General features: G+C 36.0%; 1 protein-coding gene across 2 annotated transcripts in view; it reads left to right on the top strand.

Moving 5' to 3' along the window:
* Window positions 1–246: 246 nt before the first annotated feature.
* The window catches only part of LOC128559434 (uncharacterized), a 71,666-nt gene continuing 59,676 nt past the window's right edge, over window positions 247–12,236 (top strand). For both annotated transcript variants that reach the window (XM_053550978.1, XM_053550977.1), the window contains exons 1-2: window positions 247–308; window positions 827–1,093. In XM_053550978.1, the coding sequence (XP_053406953.1) occupies window positions 257–308; window positions 827–1,093 (319 nt within the window). In that variant the 5' untranslated portion in view covers window positions 247–256. The remainder of the gene's footprint in view (window positions 309–826; window positions 1,094–12,236) is intronic.

The following is a 12,236-nucleotide window of genomic DNA, read 5'->3' as shown; positions in this document are numbered from 1 at the left end:
TTGCGGGAGATGCAATACATTTGCTTGCTATGTTTCCGATGTCAGACAGCTCGGGCATGATCATATTGTCATTGATAAAGCCTTCGCAGATAAGATTACTAGAAAGGAGCACAAAAAGCCGAAAACTTACGACGGATTGCATAAGAAATACAAGATGTTCTGTAAGAAGTGTTCTTTAGACTGGGGAATAATTGGAATCAGAGATGGATTAGCTTGTATGATCTTAAAAATCATGCATTTCAAGAAATGGATAGGTATGCCATACAGTGTTCCAGAGATAACACTGGAAGATCTTCCTAGATTAATAGGTTATATTATTTTACGTAAAGTTGTTAATATCTTTCCTTTGAGAGGTTGGGTATTTCTGTTATACTGATACTTATACATTTTGGTATTTTGAACAATTAGTTTCTGAAATGTAAAAATGGAGAACATATATTTAGAGTTAAGCCGTAAACGTTCAGCATGTACTTGTGTAAATATTTAATTTTAGTGAGCTACCTGTTCTTAATTGTTCGGACGGTACTTTTTAACTTTAAAGCTTTTCTGCTGGTACATATCTTGAATTCGCTTTGTTTAATTTTATATCACATCCACATATGGCTCAGTAATTCTCAAATAATTCAAACTGTAAAAACTTACATGAGACTGATAGGCCTCGTCAGACATAAATGTACTTATCCGGATGGTTTTCCACAAACTAACTGGATTGCTTTCCATATGAAATCAGTTAAAGAACAATTACGAAGATTGACTTTAACCATTCGAATGATCAGTTACTAAATCATATTTATAGACAAACATATATTCAGATTTATTCTTTAAGGGCTTCTGCCAGAGGAGATACTCAAAATGGACGACTCATCTATCAGTCTATACCTAGAAGCATTGAAAGATGGCATGACAGACGTCAATAATATAAGAGTGATGATAGTTGGACACTGTGGAGTTGGAAAGACTACCCTTACAAAAAGATTATTTGGAGAACATGTTGATTTAAGGCAAGAAATTGAAAGGACAAATGGAATCGAGGTGCACGTACAACGTTGTAAAGTCCAGCTTCCGGAGGGTATTTGGTTACCTTTGACTGAAGGTTAGTGACAGAATAATTTGTATATCTAATATATCACTAACGTAACAAATAAGCACAGATAGTGCTTGACTCCTTTTTCATTGTATCATTGCTATAATTATAGTTACATTGCTGTAAAAATAGGAATTGGGTCATTTACGGACGAATTTTGTTAATTAAAGTGATAGCTGGCTTCCAGCATCACAAATTATGTTATATACAATACACCTATGTCATATAACTTGTATCCTGACAGTTAGTTACAATTATTAGCTCACAAGGACGGTTTTATTATATATATAAATGCAATTCTTTCAACATATAGTATATATGTTTATGACATTTTTCTCCAAATTCCTACTCGCAAAACGTGTATTTTATTACGTTTTATTAGCTTTCTGTATTAAATTTACTTCTCCAGGCTATACCTTTAGAAGTGCCGAAACACGTTAACTGCATACATAACAATACAGATGACACTTAATGGGAGGCATCGTCTGAGAATCATAGCTCTGTCATGTGTCTTTATGGTTATATACCGATAAAAGAAACTGTCTTTTGTTTCTGATAAAATTCTGTCATTTCAGATCCACTTATATATAGTTTCACCCAGTCATAGACACATTCTAGATTTAACATAGTTTTGACTGAATTAATATATTCTTTTTTTTTTCATGAATTTCACAGAAAAAAAATTGTTAGGATAATTTCCAAAGTTCCATTTCAAATTACTGTGTAAAAGTCGGGTTGCATTTACTTAAGGCCAGCCGGTGTAAAATAATTGGGCAAATATGTCACTTCGTGTGTAAGATTTTGCGTTATCAGCTCACCTGAGCACGAAATGCTCAAGGTCAGCTTTTGTGATAGCCCTGTATCCGTCGTCCGTCAGTCGTAGGCAACAATTTGATTGTTAACACTCTAGAGGTCACAATTTTTGCCCAATCTTAATGAAACTTGGCCAGAATGTTACCCTTAATAAAATCTTGGACGACTTTGATATTGGGTCATCTGGAGTCAAAGGCTAGGTCACCAGGTCAAATCAAAGGAAAAGCTTGTTATCACTCTAGAGGTCACATTTTTGGCCATATCTAAATTAAACATGGTCAGAATGTTACTCTTAATAAGGTCTTGGACAAGTTCGATATTGGGTCGCCTGGGTTAAAAACTAGGTCACCAGGTCGAATCTAAAGAAAAGTTTGTTATCACTCTAGAGGCCACATTTATGACTGTATCTTCATGAAACTTGGTAAAAATGGTAATGTTGATGATCTTTCGGTCCAGTTTGAATCTTGGTCATGTGGGGTCAAAAACTAGGTCACCAGGTCAAATCAAAGGAAAAGCTTGTTAACACTCCATAAGCCAAATTTATAACTTAAACTTGGCCAGAATGTTTATCTTGATGATCTTTAGGCAAAATTTAAGTCTGGATTAGATTGGGTCAAAAACTAGGTCACCGAAGCAAATCAAAGGAAAAGTTTGTTAACACACTAGAGGCCACATTTATGATAATATCTCTATGAAACTTGGTTAGAAGGTTAATCTTGATGACCTTTAGGATCAGGTGGAGTTAAAATCATTTCACCAGGTCAAATCAAATGTAAATCTTGTTAACATTCTAGAGACCTAATTTTAAGTTTGAAATGCATGAAAATTGATCAGAATCTGGGTCATATGGGGTAAAAAACTAGATCACTAGGTCAAATCAAAGGAAAAGTTTGTTAACACTCTAGAGGTCACATTTATGACTGTATCTTCATGAAACTTGGTAAGAATGGTAATGTTGATGATCTTTCGGTCCAGTTTGAATCTTGGTCATGTGGGGTCAGAAACTAGGTCACCAGGTCAAATCAAAGGAAAAGCTTGTTAACACTGTAGAAGCCAAATTTATGACTTAATCTTAATAAAACTTGACCAGATGTTTATCTTGATGATCTTTAGGTAAAGTTAAAGTCTGGATTAGATTGGGTCAAAAACTAGGTCACCGAGTCAAATTAAAGGAAAAGTTTGTTAACACTCTATGACAGTATCTCTATGAAACTTGGTCAGAATGTTTATCTGGATGACCTTTAGGTCAAGTTTCAATCAAGATCAGGTGGAGTTAAAATCTAGGTCACCAGGTCAAATCAAAGGTAAAGCTTGTTAACATTCTAGAGACCTAATTTTAAGTTTGAAATTCATGAAAATTGATCAGGATATTTGTCTTGATGACATATAGGACAAATTCGATTCTGGATCAGGAGGGGTCAAAAGCTATGTCACCAGATTAAATAAAAAAAAGTTTATTACCACTTTAGAGGTCAGATTTATGACTGTATCTTCATGAAATTTGGAGAGAATTTTAATCTTGGTAATAATTTAGGTCAGTTAGGAATCTGGGTCATGTGGAATTAAAGACTAGTTCATCAGGTCAAATCAAAGGAAAAGCTAGTTAACACTCTAGCGACCATATTTATAATCATATCCTAATAAAAATTGGTCAGAATTTTAATCTTAATGATTCTAAGGTCAAATTCTAATCTGGGTCAGGTGGAGTCACCAGGTCAAATCTAGGTAAAGCTTGTTAACACTCTAAAGACCTAATTTTAAGTTTGAAATTCATGAAAATTGATGAGAATATTTGTCTCGATGACATTAATTTAGATTCGAATCTGGGTCATATGGGGTCAAAAACTAGATCACTAGGTCAAATCAAAGGAAAAGCTTGTTAACACACTAGATGCCAAATTTATGACTTAATCTTAATGAAACTTGGTCAGAATGGTTATCTTGATGATCTGAAGGTAAAGTTTAAGTCTGGATTAGATTGGGTCAAAAACTAGATCACCAGGTCAAATCAAAGGAAAAGTTTGTTAACACTAGAAATGTGACCACTAATCTTGAATCTTGAATCTATTATTTGGCTGGCTCCACCCCCTATTTTTAAAGTTATGGCCCCTGAAATAGTCAAAAATGCACATTTTCACTTAATAATGCGCCTAGCCTAAAAAGTATTTGATGTAAATTAATGAAACCTTGCTTGAGTCTTTATCATGATTTGACCTTGCACACTTGGCATTCTTCTTGGGAATCTTAGTGCTTATTACAGAGTTATGGCCCTTAAAATAGCCAAAATAGTGGATTGTTTGTTTGTGATGCTCATAACTCAGAAAGTATATGGCCAAGAATAATGAATCCTTTCATAAAATGTTTGTTGAGGCTATACCCCCCTTAAGACTGCAAACATTTGAATATAGCCCCTTATTTGTGACAAATGTACCAGTGGGGGAACACCCTGTGTCCTACAGACACGTTCTCGTTAAAATTGAGATACCCGCCCGCTTAGCTGAGTAGGTAGAGCGTTGGTCTACGGATCGCGGGGTCGTGAGTTCGATCCTCGGGCGGGGCGTATGTTCTCCGTGACTGTTTGATAAACGACATTGCGTCTGAAATCATTATTCCTCCACCTCTGATTCATGTGGGGAAGTTGGCAGTTACTTGCGGTGAACAGGTTTGTACTGGTACAGAATCCAGGAACACTGGTTAGGTTAACTGCCCGCCGTTACATGATTGAAATACTGTTGAAAAAACGGCGTTTAACCCAAAACAAACAAACAAAATAAAATTGAGATTAAATTTTCTGCATTTGCCATTTCAATGTAGTTTAGAATATATATACAGTACAGGCACTATGTTTTTTAGCTAAAATTCAGCTAAGTGGACTTCTTTTAATTATATAATTATTTAGTTAATTTTACCCCAATGTTTTCGAAGTTAATACACTTCTTTTAGCACAGGCGAATGTCCCATAATAAAAAAATAACGATTGTGATTGAAAATGGGTAATTATTTAAAAGACCACTAAGTATCCTTAAACGAAACTGAAAGTAAACAAACGAGTATGTCGACGTTAATCTTTGATACCGTTCAAGATAATTATGCTGCCATTGACTCCAAGCCGAAACAGATAGAGGCTTTCCAATATTTTCCTGCTGGCCAAGATATGTTATTGTCAAAAGTTTGGTAGATTTCTGTATTATACCAACATATAAGTTTATTTTAAAACCGATCATCATGTGATGAACAATGGTCACGTGAATGTTGTGTTGGCAGTGATCAATGAGCGAAGCGACAAGGGAGATCACTGCGTTGGAGTTTGGCTTCGAATGTTCATTTACCCCACCCACTGTTTCCCAGTTTGAGAGTGTACCACTCCAGAGTGTTCCAGTATTAACCAGAGTGTACTGATATACTGTCATTTTAATGTTTATTTAGTTTACAATATCTGCTGAAAATAACACCTGAATATCTCAACTAATAAAAATGTTTTAGCTTTTTGGTGAAGTTCGTCCATTGAAAATCAGTAAATTTGATCAGGTCTATTTGTGGCTCTATGATGAAAAAAGTATTCAATACAATTTAAAATACCACATGTTATGTAAATGTCCATTGCATAATTATTTCATAATGAAAGTTTCAGGTAAATAGTTAGAACCATTTAAAAAAAACAAAGGAAATTGTGTTCCTTGCTGGTCACATTTCAGATTACCCCACCCACTTTAAATGTTAATATCTATGAAAGTATGTCAAATCTGGTAACAATAACACTTGTAAATGAAACTTAATACATGTAGGTATATTTACACCCTATAAACGACTGTATTCCCCTCTTCCTCTTGCGAGTGATCAAAACAATAAACAGACACGCAAAAGGTAAGAATCGTCTTCAAATTCATTATTTGGCTTTACACTGTATGTGTATTTAAGTTAAACGATAAGTCTAACATAAATATGTGTATATGGTGATATAATAGATGAAACTGACAGGTAATGTTTAAAAAATGTTGACTGATTACACTCATTGCATGAAAATTCACTCGACCAAGTCACGAAACTGATGAATATCACGCCAAATTGATTTGTAACCCAATTATCCATGATGTTTTCTGTAATAAGTATACATACTCCATAAATATATGTAAATAAAACGTTTCGTTTCTGATGCGTTTTTGAATGAAATTTATTTTTATCTAGTCGGTGAAAAAACATTTACTGTATGCCGATTTGCCAATTTTGATATTTGATCTGAACGCGTATTTGCGAGTGATACTGTATTCCATCTTGCGAGTACAATAGGCAATTTATGTCCTTAAAAGGCGTAAATGAAATAAAAAATATGCATACAAAATTATTTCTTTTGATCAGTCGTCATGTTTATAATGTCATTTAATGTCGAACCCCACGTGCGGTGCTTGTACTAATCCATTGGGGGTGGGGTGGAGTGTCTGTGACTCGCTATCCTACATAATTAAATAATTAATTCAATGCTTTAGCGTCGTTTACATGCAAGTGTTCAGTGTTGGTTTTACACACATATACTATCATAAAATACGAATTAGAAACTGAATGTATACACAGGGTCCCTACTATGCAAGAAATTAACCGTCGATTCCCTATGGAAATCACACGAAGAAATGTTACCTTACGATTTCAAAATATCGATGAGATGAGGCAGGTGAGGACTATAGGTTGACCCCCGTCTGTCTGTCCGTCTGCAACAAAATGATCCTCTGATTTAAAAAAAACTATTTCACCCGCAGGTATCCTGCGAATGGACGTATAAATAGAAAAAGATAACGAAAACATTATCGGAAAAGTTGATTAAGTCCTTATTAGTAATTCAGAGCTAACTTCATGGTAAATCAGTCAACAAGATTCAAAAGTAGTACATCTATTTTGTCACGAATGGCCTAATGGTTTAACTACCCGATTCCCCCTTCCTCAATAATAACATAAACATGTTATCGTTACAAATACCGTGCGCGAATGGTACAGCCGTCGTGTTTACTACCTGTCAAGATTTACCGCTATTTCTCATGTTAGAAATAATTTACATTCGATAGTGATAACGCACACACGCCGGGAATCTGTCCTTGCGGATTTGGTCGTTTTCATTGCTAGGCCTTGCTCAATCCACTTCCGTTGTTTTAAAAATGGCGTGAGTTGTACCTCGTCTTTGTTTCAGTATGATCGGCAAATTCCGACATTTATATCGAAAGCTGTATGTTATTTGGTAAGTATAAATGTATGAGAAATGATTATCAAATCACAGCGGGTAGTCGTGGGTAGGCATTAGAGATATTGCCATATTTATGGCCGATAGAGAGTTAACAGGCTTTTCCTTTGATTTTATCTGGTGACCCGGTTTTTGACCCCACTTGACTCAGATTTAAACGTCACCTACAGATTATCAAGAATAATATTCTGACAAAGTTTCATTACGATATGGTCATAGATGTGGCTTCTAGAGTGTTAACTTGCTTTTCCTTTGATTTGACTTGGTGACCTAGTTTTTGAACCCAGATGAACCAATGTCGAACTGGTCCAAGATTTTATTGAGGGTAATATTCAGACCAAGTTACAGTAAGATTGGACCAAATTGTGATCTCTAGACTGTTAACAACCTTTTCCTTTGATTTGACCTGGTGACCTAGTTTTTGAGCCCAGATGACCCAATATCGAACTCGTGCAAGATGCTGTTGAGGGTATCATTCTGACCAAGTTTCATTAAGATTGGACCAGAAGTGTGACCTTTCAGTGATAACAGTCAAATTGTTGACGACGGACGACAACGACGGACGTAGGGTGGTCACAAAAGCTCACCTTGAGCACTTCTTGCTCAGGTGAGGTAATAAACCCTCATTATTTCCTCTAATGGCACTTCTGCTTGTAAAATTGGGACTTATTACATTCGCAGAATGTATTTTCAGTAAAATAAGACAAGTTTCATGTTAAAGTTCATGTGTTTATGGCAAATACAAAGTCAGAACTAAAATAGAGCTGTTTACTGTGCGACGCTGTCAAGAAAGCGATCCACAAAGGATTAATGGATTCAATCTGGCGCCGTTTCACTCCAGATCACCTCATTTACTGTTCATATTTTCACACCTTATTAATTGCAGTTGCGATTATATATTGGTTTCAATGGTTTGAAATTCTAGAAAATATAGTCTTGTATGCGACACATAGTCGCATTACGTTCTCATGATGGTGAACATTTGTGCCAAGTTATTTCAAAATCCCTTAATGCATAAAGAAGTTATGGCACTGACACGAAAAACAGACCATGTTTCACCTTTAAGTGTCACTTTAAAAAGAAAAAGGAAAATATTAAGATGGACATTAACTACATATGGCCGATGTTTGTATGTAAACTTTGAGAGAGGTAGGTGCAGTAGCACTGAAGTAATTGCACGACCAAATATATGAGGACACATATACAAACAGATCGGACAGACAGATCGCGTGGTGACTGCTTTATACCACCCTCCTTCAGACATTGTTTGTGGGTTCTAAATATGAAGAAATACTACAGGAGCATAGGAAACGCCGATATTTTATAAAGAAGTCACTCACAAACAGTCTTTTTACCAAACTCGCAAGTACTTGCACAGTAATTAAGCAAGCGTGCATACAGTCAGGAAATAACACGGAATCTTCTTTCATTTACGGTTATAAACAAATTGGTGAATTTATCAATGATTTTATTTTATTTTACCAAACTAGTATTGTTTCTTTATCCATGAAACAGTGGAATTTACATGTAGGTCATTCTTCAAGCAAGAAAATAAGTACTTTTGACGCCGACAATGTACAATTTCTGGACAAAATCTGTGATCAATCGAGTTTTTTGCTATAATTCTACCTGTCATCAGACTAACACATTATATACAGAAACAAATCATGTTTAGCTTCCAATAAAATGTAAATATACATACCTTCAAAGCAAATCAGTCACTTTAAAATGCTGTTTTTCAACTTTTAGCTGTCAGTTTATTGTTTTGATCACTCGCAAGAGGAAGAGGGGGAATACAGTCGTTTATAGGGTGTGATATTGCCACAAATTATAAATAAAATCAAAAAACATTTTGCGCAGGCACCTAACTGGGACCCCGCGCCCTCCTTTGGTCAGAATGTTAATCTTGATGATCTTTAGGTCAGTTTGGAATCTGGGTTATGTGGGATCAAACACTAGGTCACCAGGTCAAATCAAAGGAAAAGCTAGTTAACACTCTAGCGGCCACATTTATAACTATATCCTAATGAAAATTGGTCAGAATGTTAATCTTAATGAATTTAAGGTCAAGTTCCAATCTGGGTCAAGTGGGGTAAAAAAACTAGGTCGCCAGGTCAAATCAAAGGTAAAGCTTGTTTACAATCTAGAGGCCACATTTATGACTGTATCTTTATGAAACTAGGTTAATTTGTATGATCTTTAGGTCATGGTCGAATCTGGGTCATATGGGGTCAAAGACTAGGTCTTTATGTCAAACTTAAGGAAAAGCTAGTTATCAGGGGTTAGAATTAGGTCAGGTGAGTGATACAAGGAGAGAGTTTCAAATACGCTTTCAGCTTCTTACTCAATCCTGTATGCCTTTTTGATATATGTACATGTTGTAAATGAATTGTGATTAATAAAATATTGATTAAAACAAAAGATTTGAGGAAAACACGTTGAAACTCCGTTTTCAACTTCATATTAATGTTAGAAAGCATTGACTATGAATGTATCAACTTCAATAACTGACATACAGTTGCTTCAGCGGGAGATGGTCATGTCCAAGATGACTAATTTTCATACATGCATACACCAAAGTCAAAAACTTCTTTTATGCTTTGTTTAGGTTTCGTATTTTACTTTCTAGATTTCGATAAACTTCTAAAAAGCAGTTATAAATCTCCCCTTACTTCGAATCAGTGTTGTTATTTTTAGCTCACCTGTCACGTAGTGACAGGGTGAGCTTTTGTGATCGCCCTTCGTCCGTCCGTCCGTCCGTCGTCCGTCCACAATTTCTTGTCTGCACGATAGTGGTTTCATTTATGATTTTATTTCAACCAAACTTGCACACAACTTGTATCACCATAAGATCTTGGTTCCTTTTTTGAACCAGCCAGATCCCTTAATGGGTTTCAGAGTTATGGCCCCTGAAATGGCCAAAATCAGCTATTTTGACCTTGTCTGTGCAATAGCAGCTTCATTTATGATTTGATTTTAACCAAACTTGCACACAACTTGTATCACCACAAGATCTTGATTCTTTTCTTGAACTGGCCAGATTCCATTATGGGTTCCAGAGTTATGGCCCCTGATAGGGCCAGAATTAGCTATTTTGACCTTGTCTGCACAATAGCAGCTTCATTTATGATTTGAATTTAAACAAACTTGCACAAAAACCTGTGTCACCATAAGATCTTGGTTCCTTTCTTGAACTGGCCAGATCCCTTAATGGGTTCCAGAGTTATGGCCCCTGAAAGAGCCAAAATTAGCTATTTTGACTTTGTCTGCACAATAGCAGACTCATTTTTTATTTGATTTTAACCAAACTTGCACACAACTTGTATCACCATAAGATCTCGATTCCTTTTTATACACCCTAAGAGACGTATTATGTTATCGCCTCGGTGTCTGTCTGTCTGTCTGTCTGTCTGTTGGTTAGCAATTTCCCTTCTGCTCTGTAACTCTTGAACCCCTTGAAGGATTTCAAAGAAACCTGACACAAATGTTCACCTCATCAAAACGATGTGCAGAGCACATGTTTTGGATGGTCACTTCAAGGTCAAGGTCACACTTAGGGGTCAAAGGTCAAATGACTTTGTTTTGTGTGTATATTGCTCTGCATTTGCATTGCATTGCAGTGCTCTTGTTTTTATTTGGCAGATCCTTTTGTTCACTTACAATAATTTTTAGCGCGACTATTCAAAGAATAGTGAGCTATTGGACTCACCCATGCGTCGGCGTCGGCGTCTGCGTCGGCGTCCGCGTCCGCGTCCGCGTCCCGATTTGGTTAAGGTTTTGTATGTAAGCTGGTATCTCAGTAACCACTTGTGGGAATGGATTGAAACTTCACACACTTATTCACTGTGATAAACTGACCTACATTGCACAGGTTCCATAACTCTATTTTGCTTTTTTACAAAATTATGCCCCTTCTTCGACATAGAAATTCTTGGTTAAGGTTTTGTATGTAAGCTGGTATCTCAGTAACCACTTGTGGGAATGGATTGAAACTTCACACACTTATTCACTGTGATAAACTGACCTACATTGCACAGGTTCCATAACTCTGTTTTGCTGTTTGACAAAATTATGCCCCCTTTTCGACTTAGAAACTCTTGGTTAAGGTTTTGCATGTAAGCTGGTATCTCAGTAACCACTTGCGGGAATGGATTGAAACTTCACACACTTGTTCACTATGATAAACTGACCTATATTGCACAGGTTCCATAACTCTATTTTGCTTTTTTTACAAAATTATGCCCCCTTTTCGACTTAGAAATTCTTGTTTAAGGTTTTGTATGTAAGCTGGTATCTCAGTACCCACTAATGGGAATGGATTTAAACTTCACACACTTGTTTACTGTCATGATCTGACATGCACTGTGAAGGTCCCATACCTCTACTTTGCATTTTTTTCAAAATTATGCCCCTTTTTCGACTTAGCAGTTTCTGGTTAAGTTTTTATATGTAAGCTGGTATTTCAGTATCCACTTATGGAAAAGGATTGAAACTTCACGCACTTGTTCACTTTATGAGCTGATAAGCACTTTGAAGGTTCCATAACCCTTTCTCCCATTTTTACAAAATTATGCCCCTTTTTCGACTTTTGTATTCATTCAGTTGACAAGGCTGTTGAATAGTCGAGCGTTGCTGTCCTCTGACAGCTCTTGTTTTTTTAATTACTTCTCTTTTATGTTACTATAAATAGCTTATTTAGTAACTTTTTTATTATTGGCCGTAGGGAAAAACCGAGACCACTTTCCTGTGGTACAACATGGATGGTACCTCCAATTTATAAGTGTATTTGACATATCTGTACCTTTAAGAAAATTTCAACTATATTTTCTCATGATTCTTTTGATTGATCTTGATTATGATTTTTTGACCTTCTTGTCCTTAAATGCAATGATGACAGGTGAGCGATATAGGGCCATTATGGCCCTCTTGTTTTCTTATTATTTAGGGTCATGAAGGCCGTTTATTATTAAACTTAAACTGAATTTTCGCGTGAAAAGTTGCCAGGTACTGTAGTTGGTATGCACGTTTATTGCCTCTTCAGAACAGACTACCTTAATCCAAGTTCTTGGATGCGTCCTACGGATTCATTTAATAAACGATAAAATTGTCAAA

Source organism: Mercenaria mercenaria, chromosome 9 (assembly GCF_021730395.1).
Source record: "Mercenaria mercenaria strain notata chromosome 9, MADL_Memer_1, whole genome shotgun sequence".
Taxonomy (NCBI): Eukaryota; Metazoa; Mollusca; class Bivalvia; order Venerida; family Veneridae; genus Mercenaria; species Mercenaria mercenaria.
This window is presented reverse-complemented; position numbering and strand designations above follow the sequence as displayed.